This window comes from Eulemur rufifrons, chromosome 1, assembly GCF_041146395.1.
Source record: "Eulemur rufifrons isolate Redbay chromosome 1, OSU_ERuf_1, whole genome shotgun sequence".
In the NCBI taxonomy this organism is placed as follows: domain Eukaryota; kingdom Metazoa; phylum Chordata; class Mammalia; order Primates; family Lemuridae; genus Eulemur; species Eulemur rufifrons.
The window spans coordinates 17834859-17858571 of NC_090983.1; the positions used below are offsets into that span (position 1 = coordinate 17834859).

The window sequence follows — 23713 nt, forward strand, 5'->3', positions numbered from 1 at the left end:
ATTCATTCAACATTTATTGAGCGCCTACTATGTGCCAGGCACCGTGCTGGGCGCAGAAATACAGAGATGCATAAGATACAGTCCATGCCCTTAAGGATTCACAGTCTAGAAGGGGAGACAAACATGTAAACAAGTAAAATACAGTGTATTAAGTGCCACATGAGAAGCATTTACAAAGTGCAGAGGTAGCACTTTGGGGGGAGGGGCAGGGTGGTTGCCTTCCTGGAGGAGGGGGCCTTTGAGGGGATGGTGAGAGATGAACAGGTGTTTGCCAGGCAGACAAGGCAGGAGGAGCAGGGGGAAGGCATTCCAGTCTAAAGAAACAGCATGAGTGAAGGCACAGAGGCATGAAACTGCAAGTCTTGGGGGGTGGGGGACTCTACTAGTCTGGTGGTATTGCTAGAGTGTACCAGAGGCCGTGGCTGGAGAGGGTGGCAGAGGCCAGATGACGAGGGGAAACTGAGGGCAGGGGGCATCTCGGAGGGAACCAGAGGCAAGCAGAGCCCGAGGGAATGCTGGTTCCACACAGGAAGAAAAGGCTTCTGGCTGAGCCATGGTGTGCCTGCTTGAGGACCGTAGGGTTCCTCACTGTGGCCCCCAAGGGACCTGGACCCAAGACCAGAGGAGAAGGTGGGGTGAGTGGAGGGGAAGGGCCCAGGCCTGGAGCCCCAGAGCAGCCACGTGCGAGCTGTCTGCGGGCAGACCGCTGATCTCACACGCTGCTGCACAGAGCCCCTCCTCCCAGCCAGGATGGGGCCGAGGACCAAATGGGAAATCACGTGGGAGTGTTCTCGGCAAACTGCAAAGGGCCACATGAGTGTCAGGGTTACAACATATTATAAATCTTGCTAACTCAAAGAAGAAAGAGGCTTAGGATGAAGCAGAAGAGAGTGAGCTACAGAGAAGAATGCAGGCAGAAGCACTGAGAACAAGGACCACAGTGAGAAAACTGCAGCGGCCAGGGCAGACCGTGGCAGACCATGGCTCTCTCTCCCCTGGGAGGGGGCGGCCCTTTGGGCCCGGGACAGGGGCAGAGGCCGATGGGCAGGACCAGGCCAGAGGTGCAGGGAGAGCGTGTGACCTGCAAGACTGTTGGGCTCCACATCCCAGCTCTGGTGTCTCCTCAGCCTGGAGTGGAGATTTCCTTGGAAACCAGGACTCTCCCTCTTCCAGGCTGGAGAGGGGCACTGAGGCAGAGATTGGCCAGACAGCCAGACTTCCAGCCCTTTCAGTGTTCTTAGGAATGGCTCTGTCTGAAAAATACCTTCGCAGGGGTGGGGCAGGGCGGGGGCAGGGAGGCGTGGGGAGGAGGGCAGAGTCTTGGGAAACCAGTCTAGTCGCCCCTCTGAGAGCCCACTTTTCCAAGGCACCACAACTCAGGCCACTTTGAGGGGCTAAGTTTCTTCCCCAATCCTGGTGGGGGAGGGGGAGAGTAGACTCAACCTGGGCGTGGCTCCTGCTGCCCTGAGGGTTCCGGGCTACAGCAGGATGAGGCGTCCCAAGGGAGGAGCTAATTGCAGCCTCCATGTCCTGCCAGACCCTCCAGTCTGTAGGCTCTGGAGATGTCCCCAGGCCCCCCTTTCCTTGCATGGCTCGGCCTCACCCTGTGGGGTCTCCGAGTCTCCGACCAACCCTTTCCTCTAGGTCTTGAGGTCTCATCGCCTTGTCCCTCCCTCCCCCTGACCAGTGTGGAGGAATGATGCCCACCGCGGGTGCCGATGGAGGTGGTGGAGCTAGCAATGAGAAGGACGGTGAGGTGCAGGCGATGGGTGGCCTCCCCACCTCGTGGTGGGCTGGGCGGGGGCATCACTTGCTCTTGTGCATGTCCTTCAGCCGGCGGAGCTCTTCCAGCAGCTGGGCCCGGGAGCAGCCGTCGTCCCCGGTAGGGTCTGGGCCTGGCCCCAGAGCCTCCTGCAGTGCCAGGCAGTGGGTCCGCAGGAACGGGTTGTAGGAGCGCTCCTCTCCCAGGGTAGACGGGCACTGTGGAGCGAGAGGCACCAGGTTTGGTGGAGAGAAGGTGGCAAATGAGCCCAAGACATGGAAGTCTGCTCCCAGCCTCCTCCCCGTCCTGGGGTTCAAGAGTTGACTTGAAGGCCCAGCCCCTGTCCCAGTCAGAGCTCTGGGGAGGGGCCCACAGGCCCAGGCTCAGCTGAGATGGGTTCCAGCCGGGGCTGAGTGCTCACGCAGCCCTCCTGGGCCCGGGGTCCCGCACCGTGCTTTTGCGCTCCATCCGCTGCCTCTGCACCCACTGCATCTTCCTCTCCCGGGCCAGGTTCTCGGGCTCCACCACGCCTGCAAAGCCCAGGTTCTCCTCCGCGTACTCGTGACCTAACAGTGGCCGTGGGGGGACAAGACCCAGAGCAGAGAGAGATTGGTGGTGTGGCCAGATGAGTCCTCCCAACCCCAGCCAGGCCCACGAGTACCCGACAGCCAGGGAGGAGGGCAGCGCTCCCAGGAAAGCCCCAACCACCCCCAGCTGCTTCTGTAACTGCGGGCACAAGTCAGCCACCAGGGAAGAGGTAGCAGTGGTTCGGGGGAAAAGCTACTGGACTTGGAGCCGGGAGGCCTCCCAGTGACTCTGCCAGTGCCCAGTGTGTGACCTCAGTCAAGTCACCACGCCTCTCTGAGCCACAGTTTTCCCGTTTGGCAAATGGAGAAAACAATATGGACACAGATGTCACTGCTGTGTTCTCGATTCCTAAAAGAGACCCTGGCATACATTAGATGCACATAATGTATTTGTTGAGTGAATGAATGAATAAATTTTCTGAGGACTAACTGAGATACTTGTGAATGTTTTTATAAACTACAAGGCAATGGTTACATGCAGAGTGGATTTACTGACTTCTCCCTAGATAAGCAAAGGCTGTTTTCTGTTCCGGGCTCTGGCTATGAACACTTAGACATCTCTCTGGGACACTCTGGGGCATATAGGGCTCCCAAGAGGCGAAGCCTAGCTGGCAGAGGTCAGTGGCCCGAGAAGCAGAGGCATTAAAGAGCCAGCATTCCAGAAAGAACAGAGGCTGGAACTCTGTCCCCCAGACCTGTGTCACCTCTGGGCCAGGAACCGGGTTGGCCTGGGCTCTAGGGGAGTGAGAGGTTGGGAGAGCCCCCGTCTCAGGCCAAGCATGGGGCTGCGGGGTGGAGAGACATGGGGAGGGGGTGCCTCACCAGGCCACAGCAGGGTGTCATCCCCCAGCCCCAGCACAGTGTCCAGCGAGCTTAGCATTGTCTCTGCGGTGCCCTCAAAGGTCCGTCCTGGGTGGGTCAAGGGAGTATGTCACAAGGTGCAAGGATAACGCACTATGATATAAGGCACACGGAGAGGGGTGGGGAACAGCTTGTGCACGCCCCTCAACCATGGCCCTGCCAGGCCCACCCCTCCTTCCGAGTGGGAGCCGGGCCTAACTGGTCACCCCCCGCCGACCAAGCCCATCTGAAGCCTCCACTGCACACAGTGACATCTGAGTGCAGAGGGCTGCAGAACCTTCCGGCCGAGCTCTCATGGCCCCACGCCCTGCAGATGTAGGGCTGCCCTTTTCCACAGGGCGCTTCTCTGGGACTCCATGCAGCCTGGGACGTGATCCTCACCCACCCATGCGATCGCCCTCTCACATAGGGGTGCTCAACTTTTCGTAACCACGTCCTGCCAGTCACTGTGTCGGAGAACCAGGCTCCACCCAGTGGAAACTAATGCCCTGCCAGGGTTTTACTCAGCTACAGGTGTGGTCTCCTGTCCATCCTCACTGGGAAATCTTAAGGATGTAGAACAAGGTCCGGGTAACACAGATGGAGGAACTGCCAAGGCAGCATCTGTGCTGGAACCAGAGCTCCAGGGCCTTCCATGGGACTGTGGCTGCCCGGGCCCCTGTCCATCCCTCCCCTCTTCTCCCCACTCTTCCCTCTTTTGTGGGAACTCACCACAGCCTGAGAGGAAGAGCAGGTCCCCTGAGAAGAGGCAGGAGGGACCCTTGTAAGGTTCCCCGTCCAGTAGGTAGACCAGATGGCCTTGTGTGTGGCCAGGGGTGGCCAGAGCCCGGATCTGAAGCCGTCCCACGCTGACCACATCTTGATGACACAGGGGACTGGGGACAAGGCAGTAGGGGAGAGAAAGTACTAGAGCTTGCGCCATGCTGATCCCTGCCCACATCCCGGGCCCGTGGGGCTGGCGATTGGCTGCCACACCAGAGAGAAGGCACCCTGGTGCCAGGGTCTCAGATCCAGGCCCCTCCCGTCCTCTTTTGGGGATGATGGCTGGATCAGTTGGGGGGCCCAGTGCTAGTCTCCAAATGGGCTAGGATCTGCTCTCTAAGGGCCAAGAAGGACATCAGCAAAGATACACCTGCTGACACCCCTGCAACACGTCATGGAAGGCTGGGGGTGAGGGCAAAGGCCACAGGTCCCCCGTGCCAGGGTCAGGGACTTACTGGGTGAGGTAGGGGATGCCGTCCTCAGGGCTCCCATACACCCGACAGTCCCGGTGCCGCCGGCTGAGGTCGCGGTTCCCTCCACTGTGGTCCCTGCAGGACAGCAGACAGGGGCAACTGTGACTGGGCTCCCTCTTCCCCACAGCATCTCCAGGCCTTTCAGCCCTGCGCTGTGGCTTCTAGACTGAGCCAAGCTGTCAACCCCTCTTGGCCTTTGTTCAGGCCTAGAATGTCACCGCCCCCAACAACCTCAACCTGGCCAATGCCGACTGATCTTTCTGGACTCTCTCAGCTCAGGGTCATCATCCTCTAATTCACCCAAGTGGACTGGATCACACCCACCTGGTGCCCCCACACCCTGTACCCTGTGCCCACTGCCACCTAAATATTTGTAATTTTTATATACCCCATACAGGCTGTCTCTCCTATAATTTCCTCTAGACTTATAATTTCCTCTAGAGAAAAGATCCTAATAAGTTTTGCCCTTGCCCAGCGCACAGTAGGTGTCTAATACCTGCCCATGAAATGAAAGAAAATGACTGCCTGCCCTCCTCTGGGGCTTCAGACTCCTGAGAAGTGCAGTGGTGAGAGGTGGGTGGTGGGAGACCACCCCTTCCTCTCCGCCTCTGCTGGTGCCCAGGTGACACGTTGAGGAAGGTGGGTGCCTGCCCATCCAGACTTCAAGACCCCAAGCCCGAGAAGCCCAGCTGGAGCATGGGTGGGCCAGGGAAGAGTGTCTGCACCCAGTCCCCCCCTAGCCCCTTACCAGTGCTTGTGGGTGCAGAGAATGGCAACCAAGGTGACGCCCTCCTTTTCAATGGAAGCCTGGGGGAGAGAGTTAGTCTGAGCCCGGGGGAGCAGGATGCAGGGGGAGGCGAGGAGCAGAAAGAGCCCGGGGCATGGGTGCTGGTGGAGAGGGGAGGAGAACGGGGAGAGAAGGCGAGAGATGGAGCTAGAGAGGAGAGAGCTGGGAAGGGACTGGGGGCGGCAGCTGAGACCCAGCATGGGGCACGTGGAAGCCGGAGAAGTGGGAGAGGGAGGGGCAGAGGGAGACTCACAGAGGGCATGGACACAGAGCAATAAGGAATGGCAAGGAAAGATGGGAGATCCAGATACCAATGGATCAGGAAGGGGCCTAAAGGCATGAGAGCCAGCCAGAGACCCTGGACCCACAGTCCGGGGCCAGCGCCCCAGCCCTCTGGCTCTCCCAGCCTCCCCGCTTGGTCCAGCCACGCCCTGGCTGCTGCCCTCCCCTAGGCTGTGTATATGTAGGTGTGAACATGGAGGGGGCACGTTCCACAGGTAGGGGGACCAGGGCCAGCCCCTCTCTAGCAAGGGGAAGCTGCTAGTCCCCAGGGGTGACCCCAGGCACCCCGCCACCGCCCTCCCATCCCCATGCTCCCCTCACCTGCACAGCCCGAGGGTCTGAAGGGTCCACAGCCACAGCCAGCCGGGCCTGGGTGTCGATGATGAGGTAGCTGTAGTTGTCCGAGAGGACGGGGATGGGAAGCACCTTCACTCCTGGGGGGAAGAGATGGCTGTGGGTGGGTGACAGGCAGAGAGCCCAGGAGTGGGGGCACATGAAGGAGCAGGTGGGGGCAAGGGGCACAGTGTGGGGCATGCCGGCCAGGGCAGCCCAAGCTCACCATTGAAGAGGCGGGGCTGGGCTTTGGAGTGGCCTTTGGGGTAGCGATTCCGAGCCCTGCGCAGCTGCTGCCGGTAGAAGAGGTACCCGAGCCAGGTGCGGGTGTACAGGCTGTACCTACAGGGGATGGTCCACGGTCAGCCCCCCAGCTCTCCTGGAGCCCTTCGTGGTGTCTGCAGGCCCACATCTCTACTCCTGTGGCCACCCCTGAGTCAACGCAATTCCACCCTCACTTAGGGTGTGCCTACCATTTGCCCTGCTCGGTACTCAGGACGAGATGGAGAATAAGACAGACATGCTCAGAACTTGCAGACTGTCAGCGGAGATGTGAACTGCGCAATTCTCAGAAGAGACTCGGAGAGGGAGGGTTTAATCTAGCCCAGGGCTGAGCCCCCCTGAAGAAGTGACATTTACAGGGAAGGGGGCATAGGAGATAGGAGGCTGAACTGAGGTAGGGAAAATATTAATATTTCAAGAAGAGTCAAACTTTAGCATGCATCCCAGTCATCGCGGGGCCTGTTAAGGACCAGATTCCTGGGCCCCCTCCCAGGTCTGGGGTGGGGCCAGGGAATTTGCATTTCCAACAACTACCAGGTGACCGCTGATGCTGGTCCAGGGACTACACCTTTGAGAACCACTGGGGTAGAGAAAACCACAGGCAGAGGCAGCAGAACAGTAGGGACTTGTTTGAGGAAACTAGAAAGTTCTGTTTGGCTGCTCAGTAGAGGAAGCAGTGAGAGGTGAGACTGGATGGGCTGACCATCCGCCCTGCCCCCAGCCCTCATTCCAGGCCATGCCAGGCTACATGGTGAAAAGGGGCACAGAGAACAGAGGGGACCTGTGAGTGACAGAGTCCCTCCAATACAGAATGCCAGTACGCAGAGCCAGCTGCACGGGTGTGTGACCCGGGCAGTCACACAGGGCCCCTGGCTCAGAGGGGCCCTACGATCAGTTTGACACTCTGCTGTCACCACCTTGCAATTCTTCATGCTTTATCTTTGACCTCGTGTCTCGTAAGTGGAGTCTGATAGGACAGTGGAACACGCATGCCAGCAGGAGATACACAAAATATGCGTGTGCTCCGTTCCTTGCCACCCACACACACACAGTGTTCGCAAAGCCCCATGAGCCCAGAGCTCTGGGGGACCCACTGAGCGTGAGAGCTCAACAAGACTCAGAGTGAGCACAAAGTAAGTGCACATCTCTGACTGACCCGAGAGGTCAAGCTTTCAGCTCAAACTAGAATTTGCCTCAAGAAGACACATCCTGGCACATCCATTCTACAGGAGTGGGGAACTTGAGGAGGTTGTAAATCTTTCCTGCAGGCCTCTCATAAAGAAGACAGCAGTGTTCTAAGAAACACAGTGACCCAGGAATGCTGCAGCATCCTTTTTTACTCTTGTCACCACTTCCCCATCCCCGTGTTATCCACCCATTTATGCTGCATTTATGCTACAGGTGCTAATTTTTAAAAAATTTTTGTAGAGATGGGGTCTCACTATATTGCCCAGGCTGGTCTCGAACTCCTGGCCCTGAGGGATCCTCCTGCCTTAGCCTCACAAAGTGCTGGGATTACAGGCATGAGCCACTGTGCCCGGCCCATAGACCCTTTCTTAGGAAAAAAAAAAAAAAGAGAAGGGAAAGGAAGGGGAGGGGAGGGGAGGGGAGAGGAGGGGAGGGAAGAAAAAAGAAAATATTTGTCTACATCTACATGGAAAAGACACTGAGTTTTTCAGAGTGGTTCTCGGTGGTAAAAATCCCAGTAATCCTTAATAGTTCTTTTGCTTATTTGTATTTTCTGGTTATTAGGTAATGTCTTTGAGTCCATGCAATGCTTCTGTACTCAAAGAAAGAGAGATTGGGAGGGAGGAGGAAAGAAACAAAGAAACTCCAAAGGAATCTTGTGGTTCAGCAATAAGATTATTTCCCCCCACGACCACAACTACACACAAAGAAAGTACCCTATTGTTGGATACTTAGGTTGCTTTTATTTCTTCTTCTTCTTCTTCTTTTTTTTTTTTTTAACATCAACTGGCATAAGCATTGTTGATTGAAAAGGAAATGCAAATGCAAAAAAAAGGGGCAGAAACTGATTTTAAAAATAAATGAAAAATAGACATATATGCTTAAAGATATATTAAGGGTCACAAAACTGCCCCACAGTGCACCTGAAGTGTCCATTTGCTCATTTGAGACTATTCTCGGAGAGAGTGTAGACTACAGCAGACGGGGGTGGGGTGCAGGTGCCAGACAAAAGGGGAATTTCCACCGTCTTGAGGAGCCAGCACTTTCTTCTTCATTCATCCCTTCACAAGCATTTCTTGGGGTCTGACAGCTTGTAGGTGCTGGAGATATGGTGACTAAAGCAGACCATGTCACTGCCCTCCTGTCACATCAATTCTAGGGGAGTGGGGAGCTTGAGGAGGTTGTGAGTCTTTCCCGAAGGTCCCTCAGCAAAGACCCTCCCTTTGCCTGGGTTGGGGAAAGGGCTGGGCTCAGGCGGGCCATGTGTTGGCTGCCCGATCACCAAGCTGCTGTGGTTCTGAGGCTGAGATGGTGCAGAGCGTGTAGGTGGGGGACCCTGGGGGATCTGGAGCAATGGTGGGAGCACACCAGGGCCTGAGGATCCCTTCCCCGGTGCCATTTCCTGGGGAGGCCCCTTACCTGGATTATCCTTCCCTCTGCTCCTCCAGATTCTGCCCCTGGTCCAAGCCTCCTGCTCCAAGAAGCCTTCCCTGACCATCTTAGCTCCCCTTCTCTCATCCTGGCCTGAACACACAAATAACACTGGGAGCACCTACTGCACAAGAGCACAGTCTAATACCTGGATGCCCCGGTTAAATCACCCAAGAATGATGAGAAAGAGGACAATTTGCATAGTCTCAAAGTAGCTCCTTAACAAGATAGCCAGTAATTACAGAGGAAGTGGAGAAACCTGACCCAATTCCACCTTCAGCCAACGATCAAAGTAAATCTTCACAGTAATGACATAAATGGCATACATGGTTTGCCTCCTTTTCTTTTCTTTTCTTTTCTTTTCTTTTCTTTTCTTTTCTTTTCTTTTCTTTTCTTTTCTTTCTTTCTTTCTTTCTTTCTTTCTTTCTTTCTTTCTTTCTTTCTTTTTTTGTGAGACAGAATCTCACTCTGTTGCCTGGGCTAGAGTGCTATGGCGTCAGCCTAGCTCACAGCAACCTCAAACTCCTTCCTGGGCTCAAGTGATTCTCCTATCTCAGCCACCCGAGTAGCTGGGACTGCAGGTGGGACTGCAGGCACACGCCACGTCACCTGGCTAATTTCCTGTTTCTATTTTTAGTTGCTTGGCTAATTTTTCTATTTTTGGTAGAGACGGGGTCCCGCTTTTGCTCAGGCTGGTCTTGAACTCCTGAGCTCAAGCAATCCTCCCACCTCGGCCTCCCAGAGTGCTAGGATTACAGGTGTGAGCCACGGCACCCGACTTCCTTTTGTATTTTTTTAATGAAAAAAAATTTTTTTGAGAAAGCATCTCTCTCGCTCTATCTCCCAGGCTCACTCTGTTGCCTCAGTCTTACAGTGAGATCAAAGCTCACTGTAACTTCAAACTTCTGGGCTCAAGGGGTCCCCCTGCCTCAGCCTCTCAAGTAGCTGGGACTACAGGTGCAGGCCACTATGCCCGGCTAATTTAAAAAATTTTCTGTAGTGATGAGGTCTCAATATCTGCCCCAGGCTGATCTCAGCTTCTGGCCTCAAGCGATCCTCCCTCCTCAGCCTCCCAAAGCGCTGGGACTACAGGTGTGAGCCACTACGCCTGGCCCATTTGCCTCTTGATATGATGCACTGAGGAGGGCGTGACACCACTGTGGTATTCGTGCCAAAAACGCATAACCATAATTTATTTGTGAGAAAGCCTCAGACAAACCCAGACTGAGGGACATTCTACAAAATGTCTGGCCAGTATTCTTCAAACGTGCCACCAACATGAGCACACTGAGAAACCATCCCAAAGTGGAGGAGACCAGAAGATTAAATGCAAAGTGGGATTCTAGATCGGGAAAAGGGCAGTAGTGGGGAAACTGGTGAATGTAAGGTCTTAGAGTAGTTTATAGGATCACGTGAATGTGAACGTTTTGCTTTTGATGACTATACTGTGGTTATAAGAGATGTCAACATTTGAGGGAGCTGGGTGAGAGGTATATGGGGATTCCATTTTTTTTTTTTTTTTTTTTTTTTTTGACAGGGCCTCTTTCTGTTGCTTGGGCCAGAGTGCAGTAGCCTCATCATAGTTCACTGCAACCTTGAACTCCTGGGCTCAAACGACCCTCCCATCTCAGCCTCCCGAGTAGCCGGTACTATAGGCATGTGCCACCACGCCCGGCTAATTTTTCTATTTTTTTGTAGAGATGAGGTCTCACTCTTGCTTAGGCAGGTCTCAAACTCCCGACCTCAAGTAATCCTCCCACCTCGGCCAGTATATGGGAATTCTTTGTACTATTTTGGCAAGTCTGAAATTATTTCAAAATGAAAAGTTAAAAAATAACATTAAATAAAATCACCCTTTCCTCTCTGCCCAACACCACCTTGCACCCATGCCTGAGTCTCGATCCTGTCTTTATTTCTTCCTACAAGGGCTTATGGAGGCTGGGCACCGTGGCTCATGCCTGTAATCCTAGCACTTTGGGAGGCCGAGGCAGGAGGATCGCTCGAGGTCAGGAGTTCGAGACCGGCCTGAGCAAGAGCGAGACTCCATCTCTACTAAGAATAGAAAGAAATTATCTGGCCAACTAAAAATATACATAGAAAAAATTAGCCGGGCATGGTGGCGCATACCTATAGTCCCAGCTACTCAGGAGGCTGAGGCAGGAGGATCGCTTGAGCCTAGGCGTTTGAGGTTGTTGTGAGCTAGGCTGACGCCACGGCACTAGCCTGGCCAACAAAGCCAGACTCTGTCTCAAAAAAAAAAAAAAAAAAAAAAAAGGGCTTATGGAAGGAGGAGAGGCTCTGGCAACAAAAAGATTGGGGCTCTTATCACAGCTCCTCCCAGCTCTGTGACCTTGGACTAGTCGTGGGTCTTACAGATAAGGTTCCTCATCTATAGCATGGCAATGCCAGGATGTACCCCTCAGGACTGTGTGATGATTAACTGACATAAGATAAATAATATAAAGCACTCAGGCAAGAGCCTGGCGGGTGGAAGGTGTTTAGCAACTGTTGTTTCCTTCCCAAATTCAGCTGGTTGCCCCTACAGCTGCTAGAACAGGGTCGTCCACATCAGGGAGGGACTGAAAAATGTCCCCTGCCTTCCCTCACTGGATGCTTACTATATGTGCTTTGGTTTTGTCCCCTAACAAAGGGCAAGCTCTGTAAGGGCGGGGCTATGTACTAAGAAGCCACAGTAAACAAGGCCCCTTTCTTTTGCTTACTTTGTTTGGCAAGTATTTACCATAGAAGCCGGACACGGTGGAGACAGCAGAGAACAAGACAGACGGAGCCCTGCCCTGGGGGAGCTCCTACTGTGGTGAAAGGGAGGCCAACGGCATTAACCAGAAAACAGATAAGGCAGCAAACTGCCAGTTAACTAAGCTGGGATGGAAAAGAGTGGCCGGAAGAGGCCCTCCTGTAGGCAGTGTGCCCAGGAAAAGACTCTTCTCTCGGAGGGTGACATTTGAGCTGGAAACTGAAAGATGGGGCCAGCAGTGTGGGCTGTTCTGGGTGATGTGGCACCAGAGCCCAGGCAGGCAGGAGCGTGGCAGGTTTTAGGAATTGCCAGGAGGCCTCAGAGTCTCTAGGCAGGGCTGGAGAGGCAGAGAGTGCCCGAGAAGGGGCTGATGACGAGGGCAGGGGCCAGGCCTCGGAGAGAGGGGTGGAAAATTGCTGGCAGGCCTTGGGGCAGGGACACAGCATCTGATGCCCTCTCTGAGAGCTCGCTGGGCTGCTGGGTGGCAGATGCAGGGAAGGGTGGCCAGAGGGACTGAGTCATCCAGGTGGGGAGAGGATGGGGACCTGGACTAGAGAGGGTGCTGGGGGTGGAGAGGGTGGGTGGCAGCGAGACTGAGCTCTGTGCCCAGTTTGGATGGGGGGAGGAAGGGGCCTGAGGACCAAGTGACGCTGGACACGTGCCCCAGGCCCGGCGCCCTCCGTGACAATGACTTCCACTTGGCTCTCTAACTTGCTAAGCTCAGGCTCCTCCTTCATCTGCCTGCACGGTTGGCTGTGTCACAGTCACCAGGGTCAGCTCTTCCTCCTGCCCTTCTTTCTGGGACAGGCCCTCCCATCCTTACACTTAGCCCTCTCTCTGGCATATGCCACCAAAACATGATCTGTCTCACTTTTGCCTTTCACCCCCCACCACACAGGCTCACCCACAAGAACAGCCCCTGGAGGCTCTTACCGAGGCCCTTACAAGAGCTGCCTCCCCCCAGCTCTCTGTCTCCAACCCAAACTGCAAAGCACGGCAAAAGACAAAGTTCCTAAAGCACTGCATTGGACGGAGGCCTGCTCCTGCTCAAAACTCTTCAGTGGGCCAGGTGCGGTGGCTCACGCCTGTAATCCTAGCACTCTGGGAGAGGCCGAGGCGGGAGGATTGCTCAAGGTCAGGAGTTCGAGACCAGCCTGAGCAAGAGTGAGACCCCCGTCTCTACTAAAAATAGAAAGAAATTATATGGACATCTAAAAATATATATAGAAAAATTAGCCAGGCATGGTGGCGCATGCCTGTAGTCCCAGCTACTCGGGAGGCTGAGGCAGGAGGATTGCTTGAGCCCAGGAATTTGAGGTTGCTGTGAGCTAGGCTGACGCCATGGCACTCTAGCCTGGGCAACAAAGTGAGACTCTGTCTCAAAAAAAAAGTCTTCAGTGGCTCCCCACTGCTTATGAGAAAGCATCTGACTCCCAGTCAGGCCCTCTGTGAACTGAGACCAAAGAGTCTCTGCCTCCTCCCTCCTGTATGGCCCAAGGAAAATCCTGTGCTCCCAAGAGTGAAAGAGCGGAAACCCCCTAAATGACCGTCATCAGAAAAATGTATAAATAAGTCCTGACATACTCTGGCCATGGAAAACTACACAGTCAGGAAAACAAATATCTAGAGCAATGGGTTTTAACATGCACAAAGGGCAAGCACATACAGCAGAGAAAACAATCTGACAGTATTTATTAAAAATACAAAGGCATGCAAAACCGCCACGTACATTGCTTAGGGAGAGAGACCTATTAGTAAAAGAATAAAGGCAACTGAAGGATGGTCACCCTCCACCCAGCAATGCTACCCCAGGGCAGGGTGGACGTGGGTCTTCCACACTCCCTGAGATGTTTTATTTCTCAAGCTGGTGGCGGGGGATGAGAAGATTGCTATATCATCTCTCCTTTTTTGAATTTGAGAAATAATTCATTAAAATGTCAAAATTGCCATCCTTCTCCCTGTCTCTGCTTTGGCAGGTCACCCTCTCTGGAATATCCTTCTCTCTGACTTCCAGGCTTCCCTGCTTACTGGAAGACAGCCACCTTCCAGGGCTCAGCTCAACCCTGTCTCCTCTGAGTTGTGGACGCTGGTGATGCCAGCAGAAAACCTCAGTCTCCTCGGCCCTCCCCAGGGGCTGGCCCCTCACGGCAGAGGCCTGCGCCTTATCCGCGTCTCCCCAGGCACCCTGATCAGTGACAGCCTGGCCCGGGGCGGGCACGTTCCCATCTGCTTCTCTGCCAACCGCCTTGGAGCTCCCAGCACCCATACAGCACAGCAAGTGGCACTTAAGAAATGCCAGCTTGGTATCTAGGAAAGACTCGGGGGATAGGGGGCAGGCACACAGGTGGTAAGTGGATCCCATGCTATGCCAGGGCTGCTGGGCCCTGTGACACCCAGTGGGGGTGTCTTGACCAATTTACAGCCTCCTCTGCCCCTGCTCTCCCCTCCCCGCCTCCTTACCCACCTGCTTCCCAGGCCCCTCCCCTCTCCCTGCTGCAGACCCAGCCAAGCAGGGTGCTTTGCTAAGCAGGTCACAGACACCCAAGAGTATGGGGTGGGGCTGTGTCACTAGGGCATGGGACTTCCCCTGCCCTGGGGTCTGGAGCCAGGGCCCAGAGCTAGGAAGGGGATAGGGAGGGGAGAGGGGAGCTGGGAGTGGCAGGATGTAGAAAGAGCACTGGACAGGGTGTCTATGACCCGATCTCCAGTCCCTGCTCTGCCCGCACAGGTCTCGGCACCTCTGGAGCTCAACTGCCTCAACTAAGAACAGTAGCCACTACCTCAGCTCTTCTTCCCTTGTGAGCGATGACCGCAGGTCCTGGGGGGGGACGGTGGGGGGAGCACTCGCTCGGGATTGCGGAGAAGCCAGTGGTGGGGCAGAGACTCACCCCTGGCAGGCAGCCTGAGCCTGAAGCCCACCCTCTTAGCCACAAGAACCAGCCCCAAATCCCAAATGAGGGAGTAGGAAGAGAGACAACTGGCCCTGCCTGAACTATTTTGGGGCTGACCTAGCTCCTTTGAGGGCCTTTTCTGAGAAAAAGAACACGGCAGGATGGTTACACTGACCCAGGCACGCAGCCCAGGATCTGGAGCTCCCAGAGCACTGGCCTTAGCCTTTGCGGAGGGGTCACGGGCCCCTTTGAGAATCTGCCAACTTGGAATGCTCCCTCTGGACCAACCCATTACATGGCCAGCACTCTGCAGGCAACCGCAGAGGGGCAGAGACCCCAGGGCAGGTCCTATTAAGGCCCCTGAACCAGAGAATCGTGAGGATCTCTTTCAAATCTAGGCTCTGAGATCCCCGAGCCTGGACTGATGGCTGGGTGGATGGTTCCATGGCTTCTGCTGTGAGCCAGATGGAGAAGAGAATTTAGGAAAAAGGAACAGACTCAGGAGGGAAAATGTGATGGGGACAGAGTCACTGGGAGGAACCTATGTCCCTCTATCTTCAAGTCCGACTCCACCCAGCTGGGATATCACTGCCCCATTAAGGGCTCCTGGTTTCTTGAGCCATTACCAGAGATACAGCTTCTTTTCTTCTGTTGTCAGAGGCCAGAAGCAGGAACTCACTGCCCGTGCCTCAGTTTCCCTTTCTATAAAACTGAGCGCTCCCCCTCTCTAAAAGAGCAGTCGGGGCCAGAGAGTTCACATGACTCACAAGGTGACACTGGGTTCAAACTCTCTGCCGTGGAGTCCGCAGGCACGGTCAGCAAGCTGGCCTCTAGGACTGAGCTTCTCAAATACGGGCCTTGGCCCGCCTGCATCAGAATGATCTGGAGGTGATGGCTAAACAAGAAGATTCTGATCTTCTCTCTCCCTCCCTTTCTGGGTTCTGATTCAGCAGTTCTGGGGCCCGGAACTACCCACCATCACCCTCCAAAAAGAAAATAAAGTTTCCTAATTGGTCCTCTGGGACCCAGATGGGAGACGGAGAAGCCACCCTGCAGGGTGGGGCTGGGGCAGTTTGCAGCTAGCCCGGGGTGAGCTGCAGCTTCCCCGAGGGACCCTCCCTGCGGGCTTACAGCTGGGGACACAGCACCAGCACCCCCAGTGCGGGGCCACAGTGCACCTCCCACTCCTCGCCTCACAGAGCCAGAGGGTGGTTTCTCTGGCATCTGAGTCTGAGCCTCAGGACCCATGGGAGGCCGTGAGGGACAGCTGGGGACAGTGAGACACTGCCCCGGCATACACCCCTCCCTCTGGCACACAGTAGAAAGCACACAATGAAGCTTTTCTTCTTCCCCTCCTCCCTCGGGCAGTTCCACCAACCCCGGGAGAAGCCTGAGGGCTTTCAAGTGTCTGTTCCAGCTGGGCCCAGGGGCCCGGCCTCAAGCCAGCCAGGGCAGCAGGGGAGCAGCAAAAAGTTCTGCATGTGACAGAACAACCGGGAAAGCCCCTATTGCCAGGGCCACCTACCTTGACCCCTTCCTCTGGTACTCCCTAAATGGCCCCCAACCCTACCCCGGCAGGGCCCCAGACTCCACTGGGACCCAACTGGCAAGCCCAGTCGGTAAGGCCTCTATTCAGGGGGTGCTCACGCTTCTCCTCCTGTGCCCCCAGGACCCAGCTGCATCTGACCAGTGACAGGGCCCTCCTAATGAAACTCAAACCGGAAATGTCTGTCTGAGGGCCTGGGGCCTGGAGGGCCACCAGAACACAGGGTTCTCCTGGAGCTGAGGTCTGCTCCGAGGCGCCTTAGGAACAAAGAGAGCAGCTCCTTGTTTCATGATTTCTCAAAACTGAGGAAACTGAAGATAATGAGACAGCTAAAAAAGTTCTAGAGGGTGAGGGTTTCCTGCAACTGCCAGCATGGGGGTGGAGTGGGGGAACTTCCCCATGCCCAGGACAGGGGCAGTGCTGCACGTGGTCAAAACACAGGCCTGTCCTGGAGATCACGGGGCCAGCGTCAGCTGTCTCCCTGCCCATCCCGGGACCGGTTCTTCCCCAGACGTTGCAGCACTCTCCAGAGGACGCCCATCTGTCACAGAAGGAGAGGGAGTGACCGCTGGAGGCTCTTGGGTAGGACCAGAGGCACAGTAAGAGCTGGTGGCCTCTCCACAGTGGCTCAGTCCCAGCCGAGAGGCCTGGGCTAGTTCTATGTCCTTGTTTGTTAATTCCAGGCCACCTGCCCAGCCAAGGCCCTTGCGTTTGTCTGCTTTGGGTTTGTTTCTTTTAGCTGTCCCCTTCTCTCCCTCATCCCAATCCCGGGCCCCCTTAATTCAATCGTGCTCCCAGGGCCAGGCCTGTGGAGTCCAGCCCGGGACTCAGACCTGTGAACGCGTAGCTTGAACAAGTAACCATATGCACCACAGCTCTAAGAGGGAGGACATTGCCAGGGGTCATTCTGGAGGCAGAGATTAATTTCACTGAGGAGAGGGCACCTGAGCCAAGCTTTCCATTCATTCATTCACTCAAAAACTTTTTTTTTTTTTTTTTATTTTGAGACAGGGTCTCGCTCTGTCACCCAGGCTGGAGTGCAGTGGTGCGATCATAGCTCACTGTAACCTCCAGTGCCTGGGCTTGAGCCATCCTCCTGCCTCAGCCTCCCAAGTAGCTGGGATTACAGGCATGAGCCACCCCACCCCATCTCTACAAAAAATAGAAAAATTAGCTGGGTGTGGTGGTGCACCCCTATAGTCCCAGCTACTCGGGAGGCTGGGGCAGGAGGATCTTGGCTCAAGCACAGGAACTGGAGGTTACAGTGAGCTATGATCGCACCACTGCACTCCAGCCTGGGCGACAGAGCGAGACCCTGTCTCTAAATAAAAAAACCGAAAAAGCATTTAATAAAGGCCACCTATGTGCCAGGCACTGTTCTGCAAGCTGGGATACAATGTAAACAAAGTTTCTTCCCCTGAGTGGCCACAGTATGGTTGGGGGTAAAAAACAAAAAGCAAATAGACAAGTGAATATACAGCAGTCACACGGTGACAGAATCAGGGAGAATAACAAAGCAGGGGAGGGGGGCAGAGAGTGCAGGGTGGGCTGTGGCTCTGTCTATGAGGGATAGTCAGGGTAGGCCTATCCAACACAGTGAAATCTGAGCAGAGGCTGAAGGAAGTGAGGCAGCGAGCCCTGAGGCCATCTGGGGGGACAGGGTTCTAGTGACAGCCACAGAAAGGCCAGGAGATGGGACTGTCTTGGAGTGTTTGAGGAATAGCAGCAGCCTGTGCGGCAAGGCGGAAGGAGCAAGGTGAAGGGTGGTAAAGGATAAGCTGGGGACGGGCAGATACACAGGGCCCTTAAGCCATTCATGGAGAGATGGGAAAGCCCTGGAGAGGTCTGAGCAGAGAAGTGACTCGTTTCTGCCTTAGATCTGCACAGTTTCATTCAGGTTGCTGCACTGAGAACACTTTGAGGGTACAGAGGGAGAAGGGAGCAGTGGATGCAAGAGGCTAGGTAAGAGGGGACCTGGTTGGCCCAGGGCGGTGGTGGAGGGGAGAAGAGTTCAGGTTTTGGATATATTTGGAAGGTGAGCTTTGAGGATGCCACAGAATTTGACACGTAGAGATGGAAGCAGGAAGGCAGGCCTGACAGGTCAGACAGACGTACAGAAAGAGTTCAGGGCTTGGGGGTGGGGGGTGAAACCGGGCAGGTCTGCAGGGGTGTGGGAGGGCTGCAAAGGCCTGGGTGGGGGGTGTGGGTGCCATTCTGTAGGCAGTATGGTTTGGGGGAAGGGGACACCTGCTCAGAGCCACACTTTGAAGACCACCAGGCAGAAGAGAAAAAGCTGGGTCAGTGGGGAGGGCAGAGGGGCAGGCTGTTCTGGACACTCAGGCTGCAGCTCTCCAAGGTCCCGGAGGCCTGCAGAAGGGAAAGGACCCTGTGTGCCTCCTGCCAGGCTGCGTAGTAGATGGCCCAGCTCACTGTCTCTACCCGGCCTTCATTCAGGCCATGGGGAGAGGGGCATTCATTCAAGGACCCTCCCGTCAGCTCCGGCACCCTTGGCATCAAGCCAGTGGACCTCACTCCCCCCCAGGTAAGGGGTTTCCTCCTGCAAAAGTAAGCAAGCAAGGTCTGTCCCAGGACGGCTGCTTTTACTGGGGTTGGGGGCCAAGAAAGATCCTCTGGGCCTAAGAGTGGAGAGGGCTCAGTCAGGGAGGGAGGGCTCTGTCATCTCGGACTGTCCACCCTCCCAGGAGGGTTGCTATCCCGTCTCAGCTCTGTAAGACATACCCAGCCGTGCCCGAGTCCCACTCGCCTCTCCCCTGCAGACAGGCTCCCCTCAAGGCCCATTCTGCAAAACCCCACAACTACCACTGAGAATGCAAAGGGCAACTGAGGCATGAAGAAGGGGCACATGTGGGAGCACCCCGTATTCCTGATCCCAGACTCTCAGGCTTACCCTGTCCCTCCCAGGGAGCTTGCATGCCCCGCCCCCTGCCCCAGCTTGGGCCCCTGTAAAATAAATTTAATATCCATTCACACGCGCCTTTCCCCTTCTCCTGGAGAACAGTGACCAGATCCTGTTCATATCTGTGACCCCACAGTCCCCAGCAGGGGCAGCTAGGTGTTCACTGGATGAAGGAAGAGGTGTGGGGTTTCCTGCTGGGTGGCGTGTGGGACAGACCAGGGAGGCAGGAGTGGAAGTAGATACGGAAGCTCCAGGAGTCTGGCCAGCGCCATGGACCCTCCCTCTGGCCCATCCCAGGCTACAGCAGGAGCGATTGCTAACATTTCCTGAGCACCTGCCATGAGCCAGGCCCGGTGCCCTTTATGTGCCATTTCGTTTGATCCTCACAGGAGCCCCACGAAGTAGGCACTGTCACCATCTCCATTTTACAGATGCAAACAGACAAGGCACAGAGGGGTTATTTGTCCAAGGTCACACGGCTACTAAGCAACAAAGCTAGGATTCAGAAGCAGATTTGTCCGACCCCATATGCTATGTCCTTAGCTACTACACACACTGTGTCCCAGGCCCCTCAGAGCCCCCAGTGCATGTGTCTAACGTCAGGTTAGCCCAGGGCCACTTTCCCATTGTGCCCAGTGATCCCAATCCTAGGATGATTATAGTCATGTTTGAGGAAAGCCTTTTATAAAATTGTTAAACACCAGTGATGATTATTATTGATGATAACACCAACAAGAACTTCTCTCCCAGCCATCTGCTTTTCCGCCTCCCGGCAGGACCCTCTATTTGTGGTCCTCTCAGCCACGCCTCCAGGTTGGAGGTGCACATGTGCTCTCCCTCTCCCATCATGCTGGATCCCACCCAGTGCCCCTCCCTCTCCATCCTTCCTGGAGGCATCCCAGTGCATCAACACCTGCCCATTTCCCCCTCCGGTTTCCTGCTAATATCCCCTCTCCCTCCCAGAAGCCGGCAGCCTCTCCCACAAGGGACCGGACTGATTGTTTCCCAGACCATGGAGGGGCAGGATCTGGAATTTTGATTCCAGGCACACCCTCTGCTTTGCAAATTTGGGGAGTTGATTCCAAGGCTACCTTGAAATCCAGACATAGGAAAGCCCATAGAAATACTGAATTCTGAAGAAGCTCTCTGAGTATTCCAATTTCAGAGATTTGGAAACTCCCAAATCTCAAGTTCTAGGAATCCCCAAACCCTCAAGTTTCTTTGATAGTGATCTTGGGCATTCTGAACTCAGGAATTCTGATTCCAGTTCCTTATGAAAACTTCCGTCTTCTGTGTTCTCAGGCTGTTTGTATGACTTTAAACTTGCCAATTTTGAAAGCTAGAAGTAGATTTAAAAATCCTTCCCAGAAGGCCGGACGCAGTGGCTCAAGTCTGTAATCCTAACACTCTGGGAGGCTGAGGTGGAAGGATTGCTTGAGCTCAGGAGTTCGAGACCAGCCTGAGCAAGAGTGAGACTCTGTCTCTACTAAAAATAGAAAGAAATTAGCTGAACAACTAAAAACATATAGAAAAAATTGGCCGGGCATGGTGGCGCACGCCTGTAATCCCAGCTACTCGGGAGGCTGAGGCAGAAGGATCGCTTCAGCCCAGGAGTTTGAGGTTGCTGTGAGTTAGGCTGACGCCACGGCACTCTAGCCCAGGCAAGAGAGTGAGACTCTGTCTCAAAAAACAAACAAACAAAAAAAATCCTTCCCAGAGAGGGCTATAAAGTTCCTAGAAATTTTGTGAGGAGAAATGTTTTTTTAAACAAATCCCACATATGAAGATATTAAATCTCATTATTCTAATACTATTAATATTTGCAGAGCAATGGTAACTTGGAGTATTATCTAGAATGTGACCAACATTTGGGATATTAAGGATGTGAATACCCCAAAAGGCACAAACACAAAGACCCCCCCCCATGTTTTTTTTTCTGCCCACTAGGCCTTTATATCTTCATTTCTTAGACTGAGTGTGAGTGGAATCCTAGACCTGAAGCTTCTGGAAGTATCTGGGGTAGTCTGGGGAGGAGGGGGTGAATTGCACAATGTCTTCTCTGAAGCTCAGGAAATTCCCAGGCTTAGGCCTTCCCTACAGCATGGCCTGTGGCCAGGGCTCCCACAGTTCCCATCCCCAACATCGATGTCCCTGAACTGGGGCCAGAGGTCCTGCCCCAAGGCCCCTAGCTAGTAGAGGAAGGGGACAGGAGCCCTGCGAGCCTCTCTTCTCCTGGTGCCTTTCCTGCCTCTCAGGGGCTCTGTGGCAGAACAGTGCTGGTTACCAGCCTGGCCTGGACCCAGGAAGGAAGGGGCAGAGGGAGGTGGAAGGGAAGAGTGAGGAGGAGGAGGGAGTGATGGGGACAAGTCCTTGGAGGTCTGGCAGAGTCACTCAGGTCAGATTTCACAGCCTGGGGCTTCCACACGGGCCAGGGTGGGGGATAGAAGGAAAGGGACAGACTGAACTACAGGGTTGGGACTCCTGCTTGGGACGGAAGAACCGACATAGAGTAGTGGGGCGTTGGGTGATGGGGAGAGGGACGGGGACACGTGGGAGGAGTTGGCGGTTTCAAATGCCAGTTAGATGATCTGAGGCACTCCTTCTCTCTTGCACTTGCCCGCTGGGCCGAGCTCAGCCCCTGACAGGGACTGCCTTGCGGGCCTGCGTTCCTGTACTACCAGCCCCCTTTTCCAGCTGGTCTCAGTCGCTCTCTGGCGCTTTCTCCAGATGCAGTCTCATGCCAGATCCCCTGGCCACCCTGGCCCGCCTCCCCTAATCCTCCTTCCCCAGCACATCTCAATTCTCCTGCCTCCCAACTCCCCCAGAGCCCCCAACTCAGTGGCTTCTCTAGCCCGTCTCCCCGATCCCTGTTCTCTGGCCCTGGACCCCTCGGCCCAAACCGGGTCCTAACCCCTATGCCCTCTCCCAGCCCCCTTTCCCAGCGCGCCAGCCTTCCCGAGCCCGCATCCCGCCAGAGCCGGGCACTAACCCGATTCGGAAGAGCAGCCGCTGGCTGCGCGCCATGAGCAGGCGGCGGGGGCCCCGCAACGCTCGGGAGCCGCGGAGGCTCAATAGCAGGATGAGGACGAGGAGCAGCAGCCAGGAGCCGGCGACCCACAGCCACCCCGCAGGCCAGTCCTGCCAAGCCATGCTGGGGGCAGCGCCCGCGGCCGGCCGGGGGCGGGGCGGTCGTTGCTAGGCGACGGCCCGCCCCCAGCGGGGAACCTACGGTAGGGCTGGGCCGCGACGCGGCCAGGCTGGGGGCTTGCGGGCGTTCTGGCCCCGCCCACCAGCCCCGCCCACTGACTCGCCCTTGGACTCACCTCTTCGCCACCCCCAGTGGGGCGCATGGCCAGAATGCCACCGGGCTGGGGGCGGCCTGACTCCGCCCCGGCCGGCCGGCCAGGAGGCGGGGCCGCAGCGGGCTCGGACCTGCGCTAATCCGGTTACACAGTCGCCTGAGTCCTGGGAAGGGACAGAAGCTGGCAGCCCGCCCCGCCCCCTTCACCCTCCAAGGGACTCGGGAGAAGCCCTGGAGTGGTCCTTCTGGCGGGAACCTTAGACCCATAAACTTTTTCAGCGGAAAAGACCCTGAGAGATCTTGTGGGTCAGCTGCCATTCGTGCATTTATTCATTCACTGAATTACTTCTGTAGCTCCTCCTATGTGCCCGGCTGCGCTCTGCCAGGCTCTGAGGATGCAAGGGTCAAAGACACAGACATCAGGAAAGATTTTTTAAAAAGACACACGACAGTCTGCATTCCTGGAGCCTACAGTCTAGAATCTGCTGGGGAGACAAACCAAATAAGCAGGCCAACATAATTATAGATACTGATACACACGTATGTGTGTGTGATGGCAAAGTGTGGTGCTATAGAGGAAGCAAAGAGAGCAGGCAACGGTCGGTATGCTGCACAGAGAGCCCAGCTTAGATGGAGGAGGGCCGCCCAAGCAAGTGCCACGTAAGCCATGTCCTGAAGGATAAGAAGAGGCCACAGAGGCTCAGGGGGATGACTTGACCAAGGTTGTGCAGCAGTGGGTGGCAGAAACGGGTCTAGGGCCAAGGCACTCTGACTCTCAAGCCATCCCCCCCCCCCCCCCGCGCTGCCTTCCTGATGGGTTCCAGAATTCGTTAAGGTCAGTGGCATGGAAGTAGATGTGAGGGTAGGTGTGAAATCTACAAATTTGGGCATACAGGAGCCAGGGCTGGGCTCCTTCTGGCTCCAGCCCTAGCCTGGCCCAGTACAGGAAGGGGAGGAAGTGCTGCAAACAGTCAAGCTGGCTGTGCTCCCGCTGGGACATGGTTGGGGTTGGCGGGGTGGGAAGCAGGTGAGGCAATGCTCTTGTTTGCTTCCCTGCTTCCTGCACTCTGGCCTGAAAAACGCTAGATATCCTGACCCTCAGTCACACATTATCTCCTTTCCTCTGAGGCACGTGGATTAGATATTTGGATCTAAAGGCTGAGTCCCTGGTGTGGAGAATGTATAACTATAGGATCATTATGCACAATGCATTGGAGGCTTCATCCTCCCCTTCCTCCTTCACTCCAAAAAAGCCAGGGGATGTGTTAAATTATTCCCAAATGGAATTCTAGTTGCAACACCTAATTCTGCATTTAATCCAGAAAATCCATGCAGACATAGAGTTTCTCTTATTTGGGTCCATCTTGAGGGACAGACCCTGTGGCCTGCTCCCTCTCTGTCTTTGCCTGTAAGTCGGCTCCTTCTGAGGAAACTGATCAGCTAATAATTTGCAGAAGGCCCTTTGAGACAAGGGTGTTTGTGTCTCTGTGTCTATACATGCAAAGCAAAGAATTATGGAGCATCATCAAAAGTCACTGTGAACACACCTTCTGCA

General features: G+C 55.1%; 1 protein-coding gene across 1 annotated transcript; it reads right to left on the reverse strand.

Moving 5' to 3' along the window:
- Nucleotides 1–10: 10 nt before the first annotated feature.
- Nucleotides 11–22007, reverse strand: LOC138390585 (probable hydrolase PNKD). Its single transcript, XM_069479825.1, has 9 exons — nt 21847–22007; nt 6074–6189; nt 5836–5948; nt 5194–5252; nt 4428–4520; nt 3922–4085; nt 3172–3258; nt 2213–2328; nt 11–1980 (listed from the first exon to the last, which is right to left on the reverse strand). The coding sequence occupies exons 1-9, from the start codon at nt 22005–22007 to the stop codon at nt 1807–1809; spliced, it is 1083 nt and encodes a 360-aa protein (XP_069335926.1). The 3' UTR covers nt 11–1806.
- Between the last annotated feature and the right edge of the window lie 1706 nt (nt 22008–23713).

Bases quoted from the DNA above. Each gene is read 5' to 3' on its own strand.
- LOC138390585 (XM_069479825.1), bottom strand. From the start codon at position 22,007: ATGGCTTGGCAGGACTGGCCTGCGGGGTGGCTGTGGGTCGCCGGCTCC. The intron at 6,190-21,846 runs GTTAGTGCCCGG...CATCCCCTGTAG, and splicing joins CGGCTGCTCTTCCGAATCGG to GTACAGCCTGTACACCCGCA. The intron at 4,521-5,193 runs GTAAGGGGCTAG...GCTGTCCTGCAG, and splicing joins CTCTGCACCCACAAGCACTG to GGACCACAGTGGAGGGAACC.